Source organism: Chlamydotis macqueenii, chromosome 23 (genome assembly GCF_036417535.1).
Source record: "Chlamydotis macqueenii isolate bChlMac1 chromosome 23, bChlMac1.mat, whole genome shotgun sequence".
Lineage (NCBI taxonomy): Eukaryota > Metazoa > Chordata > Aves > Otidiformes > Otididae > Chlamydotis > Chlamydotis macqueenii.
This window is the reverse complement of record NC_141578.1, coordinates 6,587,879-6,613,012: the sequence shown is the minus strand read 5'-3', so window position 1 is coordinate 6,613,012 and position 25,134 is coordinate 6,587,879. Positions and strand designations below refer to the sequence as shown.

The 25,134-nt window shown below is 49.2% G+C and overlaps 1 protein-coding gene across 6 annotated transcripts; it reads right to left on the bottom strand.

Moving 5' to 3' along the window:
• Positions 1 to 580: 580 nt before the first annotated feature.
• Positions 581 to 24,241, bottom strand: CTTNBP2NL (CTTNBP2 N-terminal like). Of its 6 annotated transcripts, XM_086765820.1 has the most exons (6): positions 24,062 to 24,241; positions 23,741 to 23,959; positions 17,150 to 17,257; positions 7,948 to 8,178; positions 5,502 to 5,609; positions 581 to 4,684 (listed from the first exon to the last, which is right to left on the bottom strand). In XM_086765820.1, exons 3-6 carry the CDS (start codon positions 17,246 to 17,248, stop codon positions 3,203 to 3,205), a joined length of 1,920 nt encoding a protein of 639 aa, XP_086621946.1. In that variant the 5' UTR covers positions 17,249 to 17,257; positions 23,741 to 23,959; positions 24,062 to 24,241; the 3' UTR covers positions 581 to 3,202. The 6 variants fall into 6 exon arrangements, with proteins under 6 accessions (XP_086621946.1, XP_086621944.1, XP_086621942.1 ...); XM_086765818.1 differs by lacking the exon at positions 24,062 to 24,241 and having other exon boundaries at positions 23,741 to 23,762; XM_086765816.1 differs by lacking the exons at positions 23,741 to 23,959; positions 24,062 to 24,241 and adding an exon at positions 23,086 to 23,169.
• Between the last annotated feature and the right edge of the window lie 893 nt (positions 24,242 to 25,134).

Here is a 25,134-nt window from a genome sequence, read left to right as displayed (position 1 = left end):
TCTTACCGGGCTGGGACACTCCCCGTTGTATCCTGCGACGGAACAGAGCCGAGCTCCTCTGAGGCAGAGGAGTGCTGACACTGCCGAGGGGATTTCCATGTGAAATTCCGTATCCTGCTTGAAAACACCAGCAGGGCACTGGCACACCTACTTCCCCCAAAACCCCAGAGTGTTTATCAGTACAATACCCCCAAAGCAGTGCCAGTTTAGTATCATAACACTGTGGCCAAGAGGAACTCTAGGCACATTGTTTTTACTTACTTAAAAATGCCTAAAAGCCAGAGCTGTCCAGGCGTGCTGTGCCGCGTCACCCGAAGCACGCTGCTGCCAGAGAGCCTCCCAAGCGACAGCACCGGCAGTTTCAGACCGGGGGAGATGGACGAGCAATCCAGCCCAGCCGCCGCTGCTCGTTACCCGAGGAAGGTACTCCGAGGAAACCTGCTTTCTGACATTTCACCGCTCCCATTTCCGCAGGGACACGGCCACCCAGCTATCGCCACTTGAACTGCTTCCTGCTGGGCAGCCTGGATCCACACACACTGCCCCGACTCCAAACACTTTCTTAAGCAATTTGCACATCTTAAAAATAAAATCCTTTATTGATAATATGAATGTTTAACATGTTTAATGCCATCAGCTATAAAAATGATTAAAGACTTCAGCTCGTACATTTGGCTTTACAAATTTACAAGTGTTAATGAATTAGTACTGGTGTATACGTTTTGCACTTCATTATACTCCATTAGCCAGTGACAAACTCTGCAACAATGTCTGCGCCTAACAGATGTGAGTTATAGAAGAAATACTTAGTTGCTTCCACACAGAATCTACATCAACAGTTAAATACTACCTCTAAAAGTCTTACTGAATTAGTTGGATCCACTTTCGTATCTTGTGCTTAGTTTCTCTCAGAAGATAGGCTACTAGCAAAAATACATTCTTTGCATACCCCTTCCCATATTATATTTCAGAAGAAACGGTACTCAGTGCATTTCCTAATAGACTTCATCATAGTATATCTCTCTCTATAGAGCTATCGATAAAGAAAGGGGATAAGAGCATTTAGATTAATGTAAAAGCCAAGAAACACATTAAAGCAGTGTATACAAGAGCCTCACTTTTGAATTGGAAGTGATATGTGGGCCAAAACCCACCTGCCCAGCAGTTTTTACAATTACTCTCATCAAGAAGAAAAAAATCTGCTCCAGATACTTTAAAAGTTAAAAAAGTGATAAATGTGCTTCCAGAAGAGTCACTGCCCATTTATCTCCAGGCTGCCCCAGTCTCCCGACTGTTCGCACGCAGCCTGTTCCACTGGACTGGGAATAACAGCACATAACACCACAATTTAAAAGGCTGCTGAATAAAATCCTCTTGTTCTAAACACCTGCCTCGGCTGTGCGGTGAGAACGGCAGGGTCGCTTCAGACAGCAGCCGCTGCCAAGCAGCGCAGGAGCTCGGCTGTCCCACAAAGGAGACTCAAGGCCAGAAGGGACCCATCAGGTCACTACAGCAGCGCACCGGCCCAGCCGCCACAGGGATCTCGCCTACAGTAGAGGTGGATGTATTCTGGCTAATTAAATACTGAAAAATGAGAAAGGAGAAAGCGTCTCCGGCAGTGGGAGGCTGTGCTCTGCGTAAACGTGACACTGCTGCAGAGGGAAATGCTGAACGCTGACTGGCACTGCGCAGCAAGTCCAGTTTCTAAATTTAGGATCAGTTCAGGTACAACACCTGAGATAATTAACTCAGGGTTGTGCTCTCAGCCTCTGCCACCGATCTGTGCTGCCTTTGTCTTGCATTCCTCACCGCCGTGACTCAGAAAACCAACCGTGCCGTGCCGCCGACCGACGGCAGCACAGGCAGCACGTCTGCAGCGAGGACCACGCCTCTCCCAGCAAACCCTTCTGCACAGCATCAGCTGCCCCTCCCCGCTTGGGCCCAAATAATTTTTCACACACACAACTTGCCTCAAACGTAGGCAACTCCTCACTCCAAGTCATGTTCAAAAATCTCAATGAATCCCTGTATTTTCTTCATGTTAGGAGGAATATCAAGAATAGGTAAAGATTTCCCTAACACACTGTGTATTTAATATGTACGTGTGTGAAACTACTTACACATAAATACATATCCAATTACACAGGACAGTCATGACTGGGTTCCATGCTTGCAGCCAAGGAAAGCCAGCAAGATCCACTAGCTAACTAGTGAGTAAAATCCAGGCCAGGCACAACTGATACAGATGAGGAACAAAATTATTGCTTTTGTTTAGATCAGAAGATCCCACGTTACTGTTGCAAGGAGCCTGTATCATATGAACTAGTGATTTTTTTCAAGTAATAGTGAGATCCTTGTCAAGTAATAGCAAGATCCTTTTCTCAGAAGTTCTACACACAACAGTAGAATGCTCGAAGAGCTTGAAAATTCCAGGTGACACACCAGAAACCAGAGTTTAGCTATTTAAAGCACACAGGCATCTCCGCAGGATGTGTTACAGCAAAGCAAAGAGAACTATGTGGACAATGAACACCGAGAGAAAAGTAATCTGGATTGCATTACGGCTAAATTTTACCCCAAGAAACCTATGTGTGCTTCCTCACACAGCTAGGAGCGATGTCCTGAAGGACAAAGCGTGGCTGGCTGCGGCAGTCTGGTGGTCACCTTACAGAATCTGTAGCACGTTTGCTAACTTATTTTAGCAAATGGAAAGAATTAAAAAGAAAAACAGTGTTGGTTTCAACATTCATGACTCACAGAAGGATTTGTTTCTCAGCTAGATGGTCCCCTTCCTCACCTTTTCAGAGAATCACATTCATATTGCAGGCTTAGTTCAGGCACTTTTTATAAAATGTTCATCTGGAGTAAAAAGTCTGCAAAAGTTATTTCTGCATAATTTAAAAGTAGCGTTTCAGTCCCATTAGAGTCTGATAGTTAGGTCCCACCACGTGATTACGGTTCTTGTTATCTCTAATGATTTGACTGTTGCCACGAGACATTTTGAGGCTACTGTATAGCTGTAGTTAAGGTTTCTTCATAAACAAAAATATTTTCCTACCTATTAAAAAAGAAAAAAAAAATATACTAAATGCTTTATACAGACAGAATCCGCTACTATGGAAATAAATAACACGGAGTGGAAAAACAGTGTCTTAGCTCTAAATGCTGAGCCATGGAATGTCACATTCACACTTTCTGGAGACTAGCTGCTGGTTGGCAGGAGTATCTCCATGTCTTTGCCGTTTGACACGACAGTGTTGTTAGAGCAGCTACTTGCCACGTCCATGGGGGCACCCAGGGAGGAGGCCTGGGAAGAGGTTTTGGTTAGCGGAGCAGGAGCAGCAGGCGACTGAGCGAGTCCAGGTTTCTTTGGAGGAATGGGCGGAGGGTTCCCTCTTTCTGCTCTAGGAATAGTTGGTGACTTAATTCCAGGAGACAACGGGCTTAGAGGACTGGAAACCTTGCCAGGGCTTGGAGAGTGACTAGATTCATTTTTGGGGCTCACAGCATTTGCCAGATTTCGATAGTCCGTGCCAAAAGGCGAGCTGTTAGGGGAGACAGGTTTAATGGGTCCCTGCTGGCTGGTAAATCTGGAAAGGACCTGAGTGACTGTATTGCGGGCCAACTGCTTGGCGGCAGAGTTGTCTGCTAGAGTAGGAGACAAATCCCGTGATGGTGGGCTCTGCAGACCACTGGACTGATGGTCCTGTTCAGCTTGAGACTGAAACTTGTGCCGAGCGGCATGGAAACGTTGATTGATCCCCACCTGGTAGGATGACTGGTAGCCAGGGCTGCTTGCTGAAGCTCCCACTAAGCGTTTAGTCAGAACTGGTGAGGAGCAGGGAGAAGGTGTTAGAGAGGAGGCAGCTGTGCTGCTGGGAGACAGGGAGACCCCGCTGGAAGGGAGCTGGGACATCAGATGCACCGGTGACTCTGTTCTTACAGGAGAACTTCCATTCTCAGATGCGTTTTCTGGGGCTGCACCAGCTGATTTCTCCTTTTGACCTTGGTTCTCTGCTGCACCTGTCTGCAGTAGCTCACTGCCCGTCTGCGTGTCTGTATCACAGTGACCATTGGATTTGGCATAGCAAAGAGGAGGTGTAGTAGGGCTGGGAAACACGCTGTGTACAGCTTTGCTTGCGCTGGCAGGATTTGCTCGGTCGGCCTGCAGACACTCTGTCTGGCAAGACACAGACTTCACTGTGGGACTGTCAGTTGCAACACCTCTGGACATCACGGAGGGGCTTGGCTGCAAAGGCTCGGCAGGACTGTGCTCCTGGCAAGCAGCCTCCAGCTCTTTCAGGGCTTTCTTCAGACATTCCACCTCTTCTTTAAGTGCTTTTGTACGGTTTTCTTCTCTGTTTAGCTTGGCTTTCAGCTGTTCTCTTTCAATGTCAAACTCCGAGAGCTGCTTTTCTACTTGTGCTTCCATCTGTAAACCCCGCTTCCTCTTGGATGCCAGCTCCTCTTCCAGTTTACTCACCTTACTCTTCTCTCTTTCCAGTTTCAAGCTCAGTTCTGCTGTCTTCTGCCCCTCTTCAGCTGCTTTGGCAGTGGCTTTCTTGCACTCCACTACAAGCATGGAAGACAGTTGCTTGTGGCGTGCCCTTTCCTCCTCCAGCTGGCTCGACAGCTTCTTTTGTTCCTTTTCAAACTTTTTCACTTGGGATTTTTCAAACTCCAACTGGAAGACAGGAACAAAAAAAAAAAAGACTGTAAGGGAACCATGAAACCTCCTGAAAGGAAATGATTGATGTACAATGCCCCAAAAGTGAGTGGGTTACCACGTATCTTGGAGAAATATCCCAGTAAAAAGATGGCAATGGCTAAGAAAGAGGCTCTTGCCCCAGGTTTCTGCAGGACAGCCTTGTATGACTCAGGCTGCATGTTTTAAGAATTATCACTTACTATAGTGATATCATGTATGAAATTCAATTGCTCTTTAGTGAAATACACACCCAGTCTGCCAGGCACTGATTGAACAGCCGATCTGGAGCAAAGCTCCCTTCTGCCTCATTTACTACTTTGTCGGTTTGCCTTGTAAAGGCATTTGGACTTCAAAATGCTGATGTGTTATGTATGTTCAATAAAGTCTACAGTGCCCGAGTAACACAAAACAGTAGATTAAATATTTATTATCATCTCTGAAGAACCCCCCAGGAGATCTTTCATGACTTACTCTGAATTTTGAGTACTAGAGAGCCCTATAATTTCTAAGTGCAGCCCTGTTCTGGAGAACTTCTCTGATTTCAGGCTGAAGCAAGAAATCAAAGCATTTGATTGCCTATTAACAGCTTTTAGCAGTGCTCAGCTATCAAAACACCCCCCAAATTACAGTTGTTTCTCCTAAAGAAATCATAAAAGCTAGAAGTGCCTTAGAGAGGAGGGCGGTCCCTACCACTCTCTCAACAGCGAAGGTGCAATTAGACATTGCTACCGAGTTCACCACCCAGGAGCCCGGCTTTCCGTGGGCTGGGTAATCACCAGCTACTGAAGCATACCTGCTGGGTGAGCCGCTCCCGCTCCTTCTCCAGCATGTAGGTGACATCATCCCCCTCCGCCGTGTCCTGGGCGTGCCGCTGTCTCTCCTCCTCCAGGTCCAGTATCACCTGCCATACAAACACGGGTCACTTCGATGCCCAGGCACACTTTCAAGTTGGGAGAGATCAGCACCTTCGCACGCGGTCCAAAGCCAAATGACATGGGAGAGCAACCTCTGCAGCCTTAGGCACCTGAATCCAACTCAAAATCTCATAAAAGCAGCTTTTGGACAAGTTTCAGTACTACACTGTTATCTGGGACAGTTGAGTCAGTTTGTGAAAGAAGTCAGGAAAACCTCACACTGCATGTATCTCCCTTTTATTATCAAATCGCTAAATTGCATGCTTTTCCTCCAGCCTGCAGAACAGCCTTGGGAAGTTCACATTATCCGTCCTTTGTTGTAAGGTGCCCTCATCAGAATTTCCTGGTGAGAACATTAATACAAAACCCAGCGGGAGGAGAGGCACTACCCCAGAGACCGTGCATCCAGGAGACACGGGGCGCTAACAGCTACCAGACGATCCTTGCTATGGTTGTGGCAGTAATTCGCATGTAGGCTTCTCCCCCAGGTTCTTACAGGGGATTTGAGGGCTGCGGTGCAAAGTTTATTTTAAAGAACATTAATTTGTTCTTCCACTTAAGAACAAGATGAGCTCTTGAAATGAAACTGCTTGCCATAAGGACCCAGTTAAGCAGCTCCTTCAGCTTTAACGCTGAATTACACGAATAATTGAAATTCTATTAACTCAACAAAAACGCCAGAACACCAACTTCCCAAGAGACTCTGCCGTATCTCACCACCAAAAGTCCAGGGTCTCCCAGAACATGCTCACCATGAATTTAGCAGCTCCCCAGTGTTCCTGAAATTTCAGCTTCCAAACAATGCTTAAATATCTTTGTGACTGAGAAACCTTTTTACAGAAGCAGACAGGAAGGACAGAAGGAGAAGGGGAGAAATATCTGCTTGTAATAGCAGGGTTTAGCTAGATACTGGGCTGAAAAGCGAAATGCACAGCCCTGCTGCTACTTCCAGTGCCTTCCAGGACAAACAAAGCTGAAGCTATCTCCAGTGCCCACCCTAAGCACAGCGCCTGTGCTGCGGAAGTCAAGCTGGCTGCCTGCTTGTGTCACAGTAAGGTTCTGCAACAGAAATGCTTCAGGTTATTCACAGACTGAGAGGAACTTGCTCCATCTTATCCCCATCAAAACACATTACGGGAAAATGAACTTCAACCCTTGTGCTAATGGTGAGCAATGAAACAAGAGGGTTCAACTTTGAACCTTTTGAATAGAAACAGAACGCAGCTACTCGTATTTGAGATCTTTGTACACGACTTAGTGAGTCTGAAAGCAAGAGTGACATGCCACACACAGGGTGGCATTGGCCCGAGCACAGGCCGAAAGTACTCCTAGACCTGACATTGCATAAGATCACCTCTAGACACCAGTGTAACGGCAGCACCTCCCAGTCTGCCACTGGCACAAGTAGAAGCAAAAATCCCAGCTATTTTTTAAGATGGAGAAGCATGTGAAGAGGTTAAGATACATTGCTGTGACGCAGGTGACTGACGGGATGCCCTAGAGAGCTCCTCCCAGTCACAGACTCCAGTGACGGACTCTTGGGAAATTATTCTCTGCCCTGAATACACAGCAGGGACAAATACTTCAATCATTTTGACTTAGGTTTACTGCAAGACAAAACAAACGTGTAAACTTTTTTTTTTAAAAGTTAACTAGTTACATAAATAGAATGTGTTGTAGCAAGACTTCAAGAAGCCGAGTTCAGTGGCTTGCGTACAGCCACTGCGTTTCAGACTTGCGTACAGCTTTCTGCTCCTCCAGTAAACTCCGGTCTCCAGAGGAGTAAAGCTCTGTGGAAGTGCAGTCTGACAGGTGGACCAGCACTTCACTGGCGTCAATATATGTTACAGCTCTGTAGGAGGGTTAACAGGTGCTTTATTAAGAGGCCAAATAGCATGAAAACCAGTTTTGGCTACACCACGCTGTCTTATGAAAACACAAGAAGGTGCACTCCCAGAAGTACCTGGTACCAGCTCTTCAACAATCACTGGGAACACATCACAAGCAGAACAGCGATACGTCTGCTGAGAGCTCAGTCTTCCAGAAGTCCCTTCTTACATTTCGGTAAGCACTACACCTCCCAGCTGGGAATAAGCTAGCTCCTTTATTGTGTGTTCTCACAAAAACATCTTGCATGTATTTCAAATTTTGGAATTACAATCAATAAGCCTACCAGCTGCATTGTATTGAGTGAGAAGTTTAAACAAAGGTGCAAAGTCCTCTCAGTTACCAAAACTCAAGGCATTTAAGTGCTTTTGCTGAAGTCAACATGTGATCAAAATGCAACTACTAGCTTCTCCACATCTTACTTGAAGCAAAACCTACCTTTCTGTGCCTGCTTTCCGCAGCAGCTAGTTGGGATAACATTCTTTCCTGCATATTCTTGCAATGTTTCATCACCACTTTCAAAATAGATAAGGGATTGGAGCATACTGGTTGCTTTTCACCATGATTTCCTTCCTTCAGGGTCTCAAAATCTCTCTGCAGAGCCATTAATGGATCACTGATGTTGTACTTCCCATAGCGTTCCTCAATGAACGTGTCTCTGTGCTGGGCCTGCAACACAAAAACAGATTTGTGTTTCAATATACTTAAAATAGAAAACTAGCTGAAGAGGAAAGTACTTTGCAGTTAATCTTCCTCTTCCTCGGTTTTACAGTTTGAGATAAAGACATCTTAACACAGTCTGATTCACGTCCTGTTATCTGCTCTAGGAATAAGAGCAGGAATAAGAGCTCAGGAAAAAATCCCAGTGTGCCACAGCAAAGTTCCTTGGTTAACAGACAAGAAAGGGACAGGAATTCATAAGACAAGCCGGTCAAATGATCTCCTTGCTGAACAGCAGTGCAGTCCCCGCCACCTGTGTGACCCCCAAAGCCGCTCTGGGCCTCACCATTTCCGACCAGACCAGTAACAAGGGGACAAGCACCATGTTTTTCACACACCAGGTGAACATACTGTTCCTCTAATGTAGACTCCAACCGAGTAAGTGAAGGGAGGTTATCTGAAGCACGTGCTTGATTCATTTCTCACTGTCCCTCCAGCTGAACAATGTCTTTTAACCAAGTGGTCCCAAAGAAACTGGAAACAAAGGAAAGCCTTGCTCAGAAACACGGAATCTCCACACTGTCTCCAGTCTGCTAACACCCTCAGACACAGCTACCTGCTATCCGTGTCCGTGACTTACATTCCACAACCCTGCGAAAGGAAAGAAGGTAAATATCAATTCTTACTCCACAAAAGATTTAATCATTTACTGCTGTACCAGTGCAAGAGTAGTTGTGTGGTTTCCTTGACTATGTCACCATCAAAGAATTCCATGTTGAGCAATTAAAGAGTTCTATTCTCGCAATAGCCTATAAATCCGTAAATTGTTAATACAATCCTTAATGTTCTCAACCAGACTAAACAGAGTTTAGTTTCTCAGGAAGCAAGATAGAAACGATTAGGTTTCTTCTGGTGACACAGAAGAATTAAGGACACTTACACGTACTAGGCTTTACAATTACAGTGTTTAGGATCAGCCACTCCAGCTGGCAATCTGTTTGTTAGGATACAAACAGCCTCGCTCTACTGAATGACTGCTGTGAAGGTCTAAAAAACAAAACAGAACTTCATGAACACACAGATATTACAATATTATCTACATGTTTACCACCAGGATAAGAAACCATATGAAAACAGATATCTATGCACCAAAACACCTAAGAGGGTAACAGATCTAGACTCAAAAGAGCCCCCAGAGATGATCTCTCTTGGCTCCAAGAAATTTAAGCATTGATTTCACTGAAACGGTGATGGGCTAAATGCCATGCACTGGTGAAGCCCTGGGACGGTGTTTCATTCCAGAGCGGATCACTGACAGCACAATCCCACGCACAGCAGAGCAGCCCGTACCTTCACCGCACCCTCCTTCCCCAGCGTGCCGTCCCCTTGACAGCAGTTTCATCTAAAGCACACCTTAGCGCGTTTAACTAGCAAAGCGCTGCGGGACCGACAGACCAAAGTCACGGTAGCAGCTGCACTTTCCTTGACAGAGAACACGCAGGACACGCTTCTGCCTCGAGAGACCGGCCCAAACACACGCTGTCTGTGTGTGATCAGGTGTGCCTTGGCTTTCTGCGTAAGCATGGCTCGCATTGGGCATCCTCACGAGCACAAACAGAAAGTAAGCCGTTCCAGATCAAACACAGGAGCCTTTCAGAGCTGGGGAGCGGTTCCTAGCACAGGCTACACAAAGCCCCACTCTGCTGATGCTGTGAAATGGCATTCAGCTGTCGCAGGGTGCAAAACAAGCTCTCTGCTTTGAACACAGAGCGCAACCGTGCCAGCCCCACCGCGCGCCTCTTCACAAACCCCTTCAGCTAACGAGAATGGCAATCCATGGCAAACTGCTACCATTTCTTACGGGACTGCTTAAGGACATCATTTAGACAGGAAAGACTGAGCCTGAGAAAATGAAGATCACTTGGAAGGCAGTATTTATTGGAACGGCCGTGTTCTGCTGTTCAGCAAACCGTACCAAAACGCAACCACGGCCCTCAAGCACACAAGAGCGACAGCGGTGCCCTAGACACCACCCACAGACACACAGAACACGAAAGCAAACCGCTCTAACTTCATAGGTCAGAGGACTGACAGATAAACTATAAAGCTTTGCGGGGCTCAAAAGGCTGATGAGATTTGCTGGTCCTGCCTACGTTCCAAGATGCAGCCATGCGATCAGCACCAAAAAAAATTACAAAAAGTCAGCCTGTGTTCTCAAAGGGAGAAGTGTATTCACTACCTTGACAAGAGGGATTAAAAAACCCCAAACCAAAATACTTTACTTTCCATATCTCCTCCACAACCAAACCAAATTAGAGACACTCGTCCTGTGACACTGGTTTGAGCTGTATTTAAACCCTTGCAGCAAACAGACAGAGGAACAGCTCACACTCACAAACACCCCTCCCTCTTTACCAGTGACATCCTCCAGGAACGGTGAATACCTTTGATCGGAGCTTGAGATATTGTTCTAACTTTACATTAAAAAAAAGTAGAGGAAGGAAAAGATCAGCCCTGGAAATGGGAGGGAGGCCCTGGATAATGAGCTGGCCCTGGTTTAATGAATCACAGGAAAAACTGCAGGCTTTTTTTTTTTCTTTTTTTTTTTTTTGTGGGACAGGGACTCTTCAGTTATTCTGAAGAATTTATGAAAACAACTCAACCAAACCTCACGATAAGTGTGTGGGGAATTTCTAAGTGACTCAAGCATTAGAAAGTCTGTAAATACAAGCTGGGATACTCATCCAGCCGGCCTAGCTGCTTTGACAGAGGAGCTGCTCTTCCCTCGGGACCAGCCCACCTCACAGCTGGTCACTCTACAGCCAGGCAGAAACACGGGAGAAACCCTTCCAAGGGGCACCAGTGCTTTAACCGCGTAAGCAGGCGGGGGGACATCTGAAGAGTTTACTTTACGAGAACATTTACTGTCAAATAAAAGCTTAAAGAGCTGGGGTTAAGGTCACACTCACTGCCTCCAATCTCCGATTTTTGCGCGGGCTGAAGGTGTAACAAACCCATGTTTTTCCTCTGCTCTTCACAGCGCTGGGCTCTGCACTCCCCTGAATCTGGTGGGGCGGTTTATTTCCTGCCTGGGAAAGAACAAGAAGTCCTTCCTTGCTCCTTTGAGCAATGAAGTATTTTCTTGAACTTGCACAACAAACAGATGAGACTGTCATAACATTAACAGTTTCTGAAGCCCAGTTTCTTCAGCGGCCAGCACAGCACAAACGGTTAATGGAAGCTGTCTAGGCTATGGAAAGTCTTGAACAGGCCAGCCTACACCGACCACTTCTGGTTTACAGAAACAAACCCAGTGCCTTGGCACTTGGGCCACCATGCACGTGGAAATGCAAATATGGATCTTTAGGCTGCTGCACCTGACACTTCTGTCGCTAAAATACCTGTAGGAGAGCGAAAGAGTGATTAAGTCACAGTGCCACAATCTGCACAGGTGATCTTACACAGGCACTGAACTGTCACTTACACGAGTGACTTCTCCCACGGCTTACGCTTCTCACCGAGGCAACTCTTCAGCTCAGCTTCTAGTAACGCTGGAGGTCACGTATAAACATCTCCAACAGCCCCGTTCAACATCTTTGTTGGCGACATGGACAGTGGGATAGAGTGCACCCTCAGCAAGTTCGCCAACGACACCAAGCTGTGTGGTGCTGTCGACTCGCTGGAAGGGAGGGATGTCATCCAGAGGGACCTTGACAAGCTGGAGAGGTGGGCCCGTGCCAACCTCATGAAGTTCAACCAGCAAAGTGCAAGGTCCTGCACATGGGTCGAGGCAATCCCAGGCACAAATCCAGGCTGGGTGGAGAATGGATTGAGAGCAGCCGTGAGGAGAAGCACTTGGGAGCGCTGGTGGATGAGAAGCTCAACATGAGCCGGCAATGGGCGCTCACAGCCCAGAAAGCCAACCACATCCTGGGCTCCATCAAGAGGACCGTGGCCAGCAGGTCGAGGGAGGGGATTCTGCCCCTCTACTCTGCTCTGGTGAGACCCCCCTGCAGCGCTGCATCCAGTTCTGGAGGCACCAACATAAGAAGGATGTCGATCTGTTGAAGAGGGTCCAGAGGATGCCAGGCAGATGCTGAGAGGGCTGGAGCAGCTCTGCTGTGAGGCCAGGCTGAGAGAGCTGGGGCTGTTCAGCCTGGGGAAGAGGCTCCGGGGAGACCTGAGAGCGGCCTGCCAGTGCCTAAAGGGGGCTGCAGGGAAGGTGGAGAGGGACTTCTGACAAGGGCGTGTAGTGATAGGACAAGGGGTGACGGCTCTAAACTGAAGGAGGGTGGATTTAGATGAGATACAAGGAAGAAATTCTTTGCTGTGAGGGCGATGAGGCACCAGCCCAGGTTGCCCAGAGAAGCTGCAGATGCCCCACCCCTGGAAGTGTCCAACTGTTCTATGAACAGTTTTGATTTTGTCCTGTCTGAACTGGAACTCAGTCTTAAATACAGGTTTTGTTCAACTTTCAAAACAGAAGCAACTTGACAATGGAAGAGGAAACAACCTCTTAATGAGCCCAAAGTGCAAAAACCACCTTTGATCTCACACCCCAGTATCAACCTATTAAAACACACAAATCCACGGGAATTCAAGCTTCAATAATAAGGAAATAAGGTTACAAAACGCATTGTTAACTTAGGAGGGGAAAATTTAGTCTGCTAAACCAGAGATGACACACATACTTCCAACAACATCAATTGCACTTTGAAAGAAGATGCAACCTTCTGCAATTAGAAGATCCTCTAATTTAGTATCCCCACCTGTGTCATCTCACATACGCAGATTTACTTCCTATCAAAACATTCAACCTCCAAAAGCAACCAAATGGACTATCTGGTGATTCTGAAGACTGTTACATTGCCCTCCCCAAACAGGAAAAAAGATAACATTTAAGTTTGGGCTGCTCTTGAAAAAAGGAAGAAGCTATGCACGTTAACTACTCTTGAAAATAAAACTGACAATCAGAGGAATCAGGCACACGCAGAGCACGCCACTCTAAACCGGCCGGCATCCGGCCCCAGTTAGGGTAACCGACCGCCGCTACTCCGTCTGAGAAGAGACAACTCTGATTTTCTGGAGCAGAAGCAATAGCTGACACAACCGAGGAGGAGCTTCCTGGGTAGGCAGGCTCAGCAAAGGCCTCACTTCGCTGGGGAAAAGCTACTGTTTCCTCTCGGGATTTCTGGGCTGGTTTGGGATGGATGTTTCCCATAATCTATTTGTGTATTTTTTGTTTTATAAAAGATTTCCTTTTACAGAAACCTTGTTTATGAGACAGCATTTTCTCTCTGCCTTCAATAATCCTTACAACTTGCTTTACTGGAACATCAAACAGGGAATTTCCAAGACTTGTTTCAAGTATTTTTTTGGACACACAGTAGAATATTGCTCTTGCCTGTAATTTTAGCGTTCAGGTTGTAACCCTCGGCACATCACAAACACACTGTTAATTGACTGTAGCTACTGCCTATGCAGCTCTGCAGTAGTAATGTGCACAGAAGTTCCTCCTTTATGTTGCAGAGAGCGGCATAATCTTTAAATAGCTTCTCACTGCCCTGAACTTCATTAGCTGCTCTCCCCAGGGACAGAAATTGGGAATAAGACAAGCTGAGGTCACAGCAACCGCTGACAGACAGAAGGGAAACGGGGGTGGGGACCACTTGCTCTGCGCAAAAATAAATGTCAAAATGCTGGAGTGGGACTGAGCCTTCCTTCAGCTCCAGCTCTGAAGCAACGCCTAGCAGAGATCACAGCAGAAATTATATTGCTCAAATACAGCACCTGTCTTAATTGCCATCATTATATCAAGTGAACAAACCAGATAAACGAGAGCTACCCAGATTTGCCCACGTAAGACCTGTTACCAGCTTTGAAAAATTTAAGAAATTTTCTTGGGAAACGTCAAATAGCATAAAGCTGCAACTCCTTCCCCTGCGCACCTCTGGACAGTACAAGTCTCGGTATCAGCTCGGCCACGCGCAGCTCCCAGCACGCGTGTGACGATGGCCCGGGGACCGTACCGCGCTCACAAGCTGCACTTTGGTCACCACGAACACCGGGAACCCGACGGCAGCCAGGCGGCTGACACTCAGAGCTGGAGCTGTTCCAGCGCGGAAGCCATTCCCTCTGTTCCCCACTCAGGACCATTCTGGGTACTGAGAAGGCAGAGAGAAGCATTCTCTCAAAAGATAGTTGCAAACAGTCCTGCTTCAAGCAAGAAATAAAAATTTCCCCAAACTTGCAAGAAAAGCTGTCAGAAAAGCCTGCATTCCAGCAGGACGGTGCCCATGGGAACGCTGCTGGATCTACGCTGCTTTCCAAGCGATGCAGAAAGGCCATTTTGCCCCATCTGTGAAAGATTTACCAGCATCTGCAGCAAGGTTTTATATTACTGAACTTTTTTTTTTATTTAAACAAGAGGTAGACTTTTTGTTTTTAAAACTGCACTGTAAACTTCACTCCTACATCCACTGACAAGCGAACGCTCAGTTCTGCAATGTATTCATGCTGCTCCACAGAGGGAATCGCTGAACTCAGCAGCAACGCAACGCACAGCAGCTCCGAGTCACTAACACAAACCAGACAGTTTCTATCCCAGTGTAAATTGCCTACGGCCTTATTGTCATAAAAAAATAATCCAGAGGCTGCTTCCTGTTTTCTGAAGGTAAACAGAACTTAATTTCTAATGTATGGAAGATTCTCATTTAAAGAAAGGGGGAGGAACAAAGGGCTCCAATGCAGATTGCTATGAGAGAGACCTATTTAAATCCGGAATTGTTTCCAGTCACAGCGTGCTATTTTAGAAGCCTAACCTGTGGTTCAGGCATGCAATCCTTTCTACACAGCAGTAAGGGCCGAGAACCTGGCCCTCAGTGTTATGCAACTCTGACAGCAGCTGGTTTGTTTATTATTTAAATACGATCATAACTACAGGAAAAGGAGCACAACAAGAAGTGAGACCTAAGGTCGGCTCTGAGGAGAACACTGAGATTTATGGAGTGGACAGGAAGCTACTTTCAGGGGGAAAAAAAAAAAAAAAAAAAGCTTTTTTTCAAAGAGGAAACAAACCGAAGCACTGGAAAATAACATTTTGAATACAGTAGATTTATTCAGTTAAGCCTGTGTACTAGTACTTCGTGTCTGAACCAAAGCAATACTGCAATTTGAAATGGATGCCAAAAGGCCAGACCAGGTCCAGTGCAAACACACAGGAAGAGACGATGGTCCCGGTCACAAACAACACCCCACTAAAACCAGTGCACAAGAGAGGAAGTAAACCACAGAAAAAAAACCAGTGAATGAGAGAAGTCAGCAAGGGCAAGTCAGTATGGCAGAGGCAAGGATTAGAGGTGACTAACAACTGCTCTTTGCAGTGCGAATGTGAGCACCAGCCATAAACCGGCGGCAGTTAACCCCTTCCTCCCAGCGTGCAGAGGAGGGGTGCTGCCTCCAGGCAGGGTGCAGAGGGATACCCAGGCAGAACCCAGCAGCACGGAAGAAAGGGTGAAGATCTGGGGAGAGGAGGTGAAGAAAAGGGAGGAAAGCAAAGGAGCGGATGAAGCAAGCAGTCTCTGGAAAGCCAGGCTCAGCAGCTCGGTTTTGCCACACGGAGAACCAGGGCCAGCGCCAGCCAACAAGTGGCCCGATATCATGAGGGAGAAGAAAACTATTTTAGGCTTTGTCATCTGCACGCACGGATTCTCTCTGCCAAATGCCAGATGCTGAAGGCTTGTCTCTAAGCATGCAGCAATATCAATCACTGCAGACTGCACTATAATCAAATTACAAGCCTACAAATCAAGGTACTTTTTCCCTGCAAGCGCTTGCTCTTTGCTGTAACGTGCCAAAGGGCCTGCCTCAAACATCCAGAGAGGTCAGAAGCATTTCAATCTGAATTGGAACTCAAATTAGCCCATGAAGAAAAATGCAATTTTTCTTACTCTATGGGAAGTAAATAGGCAGATAAACCTCTGATTTTAACCAGTGACATCTCCGTGCCTAACGTAACTGCTGCAGAAAACCACCACCGATGTTTAAGGTGACGCCATCCTCTCACAAAGTTCGGGTTCCACTCCACCTCTTTCCAACGTATGCATGCACTTAATTTTGAACTACCGCGCCTCCGAAGAAACCTGGCTGCAGAGGCAGAATGCACTGACGTAACACGGGGGGAACACAGAGACGGCCGTGAGCCCACAGCTGGACGATTCCTCTGTGCATGGAACAACCAGCGCTTCCGCCAGCCCCGATGTTCCGACCCCTCTCAGCGTACGTTACCGTGCAATTTATCCAGCACATGCAAGTCAAACTACGTGCTTTCAGAGTTTCAGTCTTTACTTCAGTCTTAGAAGGCTTTTTCCTCAGGGCAGCATTTCTGTATGCATCAAAATGTGAGTAAACAGATTGGCAAGGTGGGTTTTCCTTTAACTCCAGTCACACACAATGAAACTATTTCAGTCGGTGAAGCACTGCAAAGCTGTTACCACAGTTACTATCAGCAAACAAAAAGCACAGTGAAGGCCAGAATTTCTGTGTATTCCAAACAAACGGACAAAGCGAGCCTAGGAGCTTTCTGCTTCTGAAATTCGGTCCAGCCACCAGATTAAAGTTATGTGACTTTTTTCCTTCCACATATCAAAAGGGCAACGCAGCCTCCTGCCAGCAGGAAGCCGGACTCGAGCTGCAGCGTTACTAACCGCAGCTCTTGGACCCGAGTAACCGCGCAGCTGGAGACCCACAGCGCCTCACCGCTCGCTGCAGGCACACCCCGGGTTTGGAGGGGAGCTTCATCTTCCCAGGAGGTCGCGCTCAGGAGGCAGGGCTGCGTGCAGCCAGAAGCAGCTCTGATTCGAGCTTTCACTGCCCTTCTCCTACCACCTTCAGCTCTCCTCGCATTCTTGGATGCGAGCGCTCTGCAGAAGCTATGGTACTGTTGTCACTTTAATGTCATATCATGGTACTTACAACATACCTTTAAGGCTTCTATGACAAGATCTCTTGCTTCTAATTCCCCCTCAAGAATGCTAAACAGCGTCAGTAGTTCTGGTTTGCTGAGTTTTTCCAGATTCATCCTGAAAACCTGAAAAATGGAAGGCAGTTTACAAGGTGTTTCTTTGTACATTACAATCAGCATTCTAAGCTATGACATACAATCTCCACTTCAGTTTCGAGTTTTTTGGCCTGCAAATTGCCCAGGGGGAGAAAGGGGAGAACACACAAGGCGAACGTTTTCTCTTCAACTTCCAGGAGCAGTTGTAGAAGATGCATTTTTCACGTTTTCCCAAGGGGTCATCAACATACGCACACCCAGATGGTGCAGGCAGAACATTCGGGCTAACACCAGGGTACAATATTCACCACAACGTGGTCAAAGTTAACAGGAGAGGGAAAAACGCAGATATTGAAAAGCCATACTACTGGAAGTGACGCATCTGGATCACACAGCTGCAAACACCCCTGAAAGGAGACTGAAGAGCTGCGATGAACGCGGTCCAAACTGGGCCACCTACGCAAGCGTACTGGTAAAGCTGACATTTCAGCGCTCTAATACGTTTCCTAGGAATGCCGTTATGCACTACTAGTGGAACAGGGCCAAACCACTTTACAAAAAATCAATGCCACGAAAAACACACATTTAATTAGTATTATTTCAAACTGTTTCAATATCACTGTCATTTATTAAATATAATTTTACTGCCCACATAAGAACAAAGAGGCATCATCTGAACTGCACACACAAAAAGCTCCCCCCGTCTTCACCGAGACACTTAACACTGCCTAGTAATAAGCCTCTTTATTCCATTATTTTGTTAACAACCAACAGAATCATTTCACAGACTCAGTCCTTGTCTCTGTTTCAAACATACCTCATTACGATGCAGCCTTGTGCTCTGGGCCACAACCAAATACACCCTTCTGAGGCCAAGTCGCATCCATCTTCTGCCGCTCTGTACAACCAGAAAATGCTACAGCACAAAGCAGCTGCTCCGAGATATCCAACTCCACTTCACCAGCAAGCGATAAAGGGTTAACTGAATCTTTCCTGGAGAAGCCTATTCAGCTAAAACAGTCAACTGAACTGTAAATTTTCTGAAGTCACTGCTACTTTACAACTCATTTGCATAACTGTGCCTTGGAGAATTATGCACCAATGCAAGTCCTGTCTTGCTTATGCCAAAGCAGTTTTCCAGTTGCTGGGAACAGAAAGTTCTGCTTCCAGAGAGGAGCGTGTAGCCTTCTTATAGAAAGAGAAATCAGAAGTCTATTTGATGCCCCTCGTGCTAAGCAGGCAAGTTCCTCATCACGCAGTTACAGCCTTGCTTCATGCAGCATTTTACATGAAATTCCATAAAGCAGCAAAGCTTCTTACAGACTCTTCTGGTCAGTTCTACCAGCGGCATGGGCTGCTCAAGGAAACTTCAGTGGCAGTGACCACGACTGTCTGGGCTATGGTGGCTGTTGCAAAATCTATTTAACTGGGCATCACAAATCTGTCAGCGTTGCCTGTATGTTCCCTATTGCAGGACCATTAACATACGCTACAGGGTGCCCAGAGAGGTGGTGGATGCCCCATCCCTGGAAACATTCCAGGCCAGGTTGGCCGGGGCTCTGAGCAACCTGCTCTGGTTGGAGATGTCCCTGCTCCTGGCAGGGTGGTTGGACTGGATGGCCTGGAAAGGGCCCTTCCAACCCAAACCATTCTATGTCTCTACATTCAAGAAAAAAGATACATGAGTGGAGTGTTTGGCAAACCCATTCATACCTGTCATAATTTTAAAAAAGCCTGATCAAGACTTGACACAAAAGTGTAATTTAGGAAACCCGCTATATTGACTCAAATCACACTTCAGTGGCCAGGGCAGTGCTGGTCACTGGTCAGCAAGAACTATGCCTTCAGATCAGCCAACAGACCTTTAGAGAGAGTTGTCCAGGACGTGAGCCTGACCACCCACCTCAGCTTTGGGTACGTCTGCTGCTGGTTCTGTCACCAGGGTGAGCCCGGCTGGCTGGGACTGCATGGAGGGAATGTCATTTACAACTCGTTCATCTTATATGAAAAGGGAGAGAGCGCAACAGAAGCAGCACATTAATGCTAAAATATAAATAACAGAGTGAGAAAAGGGGGGGCTTGGTTTTAGCCTTTAGCATTTACCATGCTTATGTTGGCACTTAAGTCTGAGCTGCATCACTTCCCCGGGCAGGTTTTAAACCTGGAACATCTGAACATCTGCTCAGGAGATGCACAGCGCAATTTCAAAACCATCTCAGTCCTCGCTCAGACTAAATTCACAGGTGCTAGGACTCAATCAGTACTGACGGGAAACAGCAACAACTTTTTTTTTTTGCCAGATACTCATCAAGTTATATTAGTTTTGTGGCATTATAAGCCACAACTTAAAAGGAGAAGTTTTCTTTGAGATCTCAGAACAAAGTGCATCGTCTAACTCTGTTACTCCAGGACAGTCAGTTTTGAACGCGGACTTTCAGTGTGACTGTCTGTGCTCTTCTCTTAAAAAGAGATGGCACGGGCACGTGCAGCCGCGTCACCCCTTTAGCTACTGAACCGCACGCTCCGAGCGAGGACAGTGAACAACTGCAGCCGGGTATTTTAGAGCTATCAGTCTGGGCAGTGATTGTTTCTAATCTGTATTCCAAATGCTCCCATTGTGACTTGTACTTCACGGTGTCATAGAAATAAGCCATGCTATTCTTAACACGCCTCCACGGCTATAGTCTTTAATCAGCTTAATAACATAAACAAGCCCTGTCCTAAAATACATGCGTAAAAACGCTTAAAGAAATAAAGAGCAGAGGACAGTTTGCACAGCAATCCTTTACACAACAACAACAGGTAACATTAAAGATATGTAAGTGGTGCAGCCGCAGCTTCCCTGCATGCAGCCTGCTGCTACAGAAGACCTGTGACTGCTCTGTTTGCATAGGTCATCCCACGCTGCTGCGGCGACGGACCGGGAGCAGATGCTATAAATTAAGTCACTGCCCGAAAAACCCCCACTAAATTACACTTATATTCTGCACTGACTTACAGGGAACTTCTTAATGCCTAAAGCACACCTGACAGATACCTGTTGCGCTGGATCTACGACAGCCCCAAGGGCTCCCCTTTAGGGCCGCTCAGTACTAGGGAGCTGAAAAAATAGAAAAAAAAAAAAAAAAAAAAAAAGCTCTATTCATTTCACATTATTATTTTACAGGAACAATAAACATCTCTGGATCAAAGAGCTAATAAGCACATATCCAAGCTCCTCCTCCTCCTCTATCCAAATCCAAATCCCTTCCCGGCCCTCCAGCGTCACAGGCTCCCAAGCTGACCTTTCCAGGACTGCTCTCCAGCTACATGTCTCTGTCCCTCGTCCCACTTTTTAACAAAAGATCAGGCCAACCCTATTCAATTACCCCATTCTCTCCCTTGCAAACAGTCCCATCCTGCCAAACAGATCTGTACGTGTCAGCTGGGCAACCCGACCCATTATTGCAGAGCCGAGCCTTTAACCAAGAGAGAGTTTCACAGCGCTAGAAACACAGCTAGAAACACCCAGGGCACGTTACCCCTCTGCCTCTAGTGAAATATCCTGACCAGTGCAATCATACCCATCACGAACCGCAAGGACCTCATTATTGAGTCTGACGGCATAAATATTTACCCGCAGTCTGAGATATACCACCATTTTTGGACAGTAAGTGAGAGTTCACAACATAAACAAAGATAACTACGTACTGCTTGCCTAAAGGTAAACTTCCTTTTAGCTACGCTCTGGACCACTGAAGAGTCTCCTGAGCAAACCCATACCTACTCTTGAAAGAGATAAAACTCTTCTTTTGAGTTATTTCCCAGTATTTAACTGAAAACAAGTATCACGACCAGATTAAGTGCACGTAAGCCCATGCGAGCTAACAAACCAGAGTAAGTTATCTTTGGCACGTGCCACTCCAGGAACAAACGAGATAAGCTTCTAGACCGCGGCAGCTCCCCTGCGCGCTGAATCAGGCTACAACGATCGTGACACCATCAGAGGTTACACTTCGCTCGGGCTCACACATGAATACCCACGAACCAGGTTAACCAACACGGCCAGTGCAAAAGGACTCCATCCACCGACTTCAGCGAAGGTCTGAGTCACGGCGCAGCGGGCACCAGCCAAGGGCAGCCGGCGCGCGCAGCCCCAGGCACAGACAGGGGAGTTTCTCAAGTGGAAGCTTCAAGACACTCTGCAAGCACTTGGCTCTAAACTCTTCTACTTTTTAAAAATAACTGTGAAGAACTTAGCTTGTTGTTCCTTTTCCTCTGAGGGAAGGTATTTCCTTTCATAAGCCATGGTTACAGCGATGCCAATGCAACAATGCCTCTACGTCTACAATCCTGAATCAGCTTCATTTTTTTCCTGTCCCTGAAGAGGAACTGATATTTTCCAGGAGCTTGCATGGGCAGTCACGTAACTGCATTCATATGAGAACTGAAACAAGCAGTTTGAAAACTCCTGATAGGCAAGTTGTTAAAAATGCTGCCGCATGTGTAGCATGATGTTTGAGTTGTTAAAATAATTACATGGTATGTTTATATAAGAAAAAGCTAACATACACTTTATAGTTGTGCATCCACAACGCTAGCTGGCATTGCATCAGAACTGTAGAGAACTAGGTTAAGATGAGCAGTGTTTAAATTCCCCACCTCTCTATCTTGGAACTAAAAGGAGAAAGGACATCTACCCCCCAAAATCCTCCTCATCCCATTACTTCTTGAAGCACTACTTTGGATGAAGCAAATCAGGGGGCTGGAGCAGCTCTGCTGTGAGGCCAGGCTGGGAGAGCTGGGGCTGTTCAGCCTGGAGAAGAGGAGGCTCCGGGGAGAGCTGAGAGCGGCTCCCAGTGCCCAAAGGGGGCTGCAGGAAAGGTGGGGAGAGACTCTTCAGCAGGGCCTGCTGTGACAGGATGAGGGGTAACGGTTTAAAATAGAGGGAGGTAGATTCAAATTGGACATAAGGGGGAAATTTTTTACGCTGAGGGTGGTGGAGCACTGTCCCGGGTTGCCCAGAGAGGTGGTGGATGCCCCATCCCTGGAAACATTCCAGGCCAGGTTGGCCGGGGCTCTGAGCAACCTGATCTGGTTGGAGATGTCCCTGCTCCTGGCAGGGGGGTTGGACTGGGTGGGCTTGAAAGGGCCCTTCCCACCCAGACCACCCCGTGATTCTATGAAATACATACAATCCACATTTAAGTTATTGCTGAAGCCCTTGGAAAACCACCGGGTGGCAACTGCAGCGCCTTGAAAGAAAAGGACAACAACTCCCCAGCCCCCTCACCCTCCGGGCCGCACCGGGCTCGCCCGAGCTCTCCCCGCCGCAGGTTCGCAGGCAGCCGGAGGGAAGGCGCTGCCCGGGACACCGGCACCGGCCGGCCCGGGCTACCGCGGGCCGGTACAACCGGGGCGAACAAAGGCAAACACCGCACCGGGGCCCGCGCCGGCCGCAGCCCGGAGCAGCTGCGGGGCCGAGCGGCAGCAGGGCCGCGGGTCCCGGGCCGGGCTCGGGGGCAGCAACCGACTCCGCCGCTTCGCTCGCCCTCGCCCCACGGCAGCGCCCACCCGCCAGGCCCGGCCCGGCCCCGGGCTCCCGGTAACGCCCCCCGGCCTCCGCGCCCCCCGGTTACGCCTCCCCCGGCCTCCTCCCGCCCAGGTCCCGGCCGCGGCCGCCGCCCCCGCCCGCAGCCGGGCTCGGCTCGGCCCCGCCATCGCCCCCTCAGCCCCCGCCAGCCGCGGGCCGGGCCGCCCCGCACCTGCCGCGGACCCAGCGGCAGCGCCGGACCGGGCTGGACCCGGCCGCACGAGGCGAGGCCCCGCCACCGCCGCCAGCCGCACCGGGGGCCGCGCCCCCCGCCCGCCCCACCGACCTGGCCCGCGCCGCCGCCGCCGCCTCCGCCACTACCGCGCCGCTCCGCTCCCCATCCAGCCGCCCCGCCCCTTCGCGCCCGCCTAGCTGAGGGACGGCACGGCCGCCAATCAGAGCCGCCGCCGGGCGAGCCCACGGCCCAATCCGCCGCGGGGGAGGCGGGGCGAGGGCGTGGGCCGGCCGGCGGTGGCGGCGGCAGCCAATCAGGCGGCGGAACCGGGGCGAGGAGGGCGGGGCGGCGGCTGAAAATCCCTTTTGTTCGCCGCGGCGGCGACGGGGCGAGCGGGCGGCCGTGATTGGCGCGTCACTTCCGCCGCGGGCGGGCAGGGCGGGGGCTCCTGGGCTGTGGGCGGGGTGCGGTGCCACCGCCCGAGCCGCCGCCCTTGTCCCCCGTTCCCGTCCCCCGTTCCCGCCCCGAGCCCCGGCGGCGGCGGGAAGCCGTTGTACATCCTCAGGGAGCGCGGCCGCCCCGGGCAGCCCAGCGAGCGGGAGCCCCTGTGCCCCCCACAGCTCCCGGCCTGGGGCGGGCCTGCGCCCCTCACGAGGCTGCGGCCCGCGCTAGGCCTCGCTGTCGAGGCCGGTGTTCCCTGCGACGCCGCTGCTCCGTTGGCGAGGGAGCATCGTAACACGCTCCGTTCTGCTCCCGCCTGACTCACCCGGCTGCGTTCCGCGTCGGTCGCGGCGTCTCTCCGGTGATCCGCCGGCGCTGAGCGACGCTGCGATGGCAGGAGCAGGCCCCGCGCAGAGGTGCGGTGGAAAGCGCAGCGTGTTTGGATTGATTTACCTGCCGTCAGCTGAGGAAAGAGCCCGGAATGCGCTGTCGGCTGTCGCTGGAGGGATTGTCGCCCACGGGTGCTGCAGCCGGCGCGGGGCCGCTGCTGGGGCCGACATTGTTGAGGGCAGCAGGTTTTTTCACTGGCCGAGCTGCTTACCCAGCAGTCTGCTAAGCCGGCGCGGCGGCCGAAACGAGAACTAACCCTTTCCGTGGAGAACGTGGCAAATGGCCTCTGCCGTTTCTGGTGTGCTGGGTTCCAAAGAGCTGAACACCGTTTTTCATGGCCTTTCCCACTGTTAGGAGCCTGATGGCGGGGGAGCGCTGGGGTCGCACGGTGCTGCAGCGCAGGGCCTGTGCTGTCATGTGTGCTATGAAACCAGCGGCTTCTGAAGCAGAAATTGCTGAATCCACTGCAAAAGAAAAAAAAAAGTGTCACATAGCAACAGGACTTTACACAGTGACAATGCCAGCAACAAACTCACCTGTAGTCTCCTGTCTAGTATGTTTTTGTCTAGACAGGGTTGCCTGAGCATTATTTCCCAGCCTGGATAAATACTGGAGGTTTTGCAGTGCCTCTGCTCTTGCAGTCTCAGAGCCCAGGGGAATAAAAAGCACGCGGGCTACCTCTCCTGAACCGTGCCAGGCTGTAAGCGTCCTTGTGGCACTGCCAAGCAGCCAGTCATTAGACCCTCTAATCGTGCTCGCCTTTCTCTCACACTGCTTCTCCTGGCTCTCCGCTTCTCACCTGTTGTCTCTTCTTTTATCCTTGGAGTACAGTTCTAGGGCAGACGCCCTTTCATCACACACGTGGAAGACGGTAGCAGCTCGTATCAAGGTTCCTGCTCACAGGTTTCTCTTTACTTCCTACGCGTTGTTTTCCAGCCCCACTAGAGAAGTGGTGGTGCTGGGGGGAGCCCTTGGAAGAGGATGGGCTGGAGAGGCTGCCGGAGGAGGGGGATGCTCCGAGAAGGCCGGGTTGCCCCAGGGGAAGAGATAGCTGTTTGCAGAGGGAGACCGGCCGTCAGCAGGAGGGTCACTCGCTGGCTGCGGCTGGAGAAAAGGGGAAGGGGGCTTGTGGAGTGCCACAAGTGAAGGAAGCCAGACAAAGCAGAAGCTGACTTAACTCACCGCATCCTGCGTGCGCCGCGCACGGAGCCTGCCAGGGAGATCGAGGCTGTGAGCTGGCGCGGTGTCTCATCTCCCTGGAAAAAAAAACGGGCTTTAGGGAAAAAAGCGGGTAGAGATTGAGAGCCACACCGAGCGGTCACGGCCAGG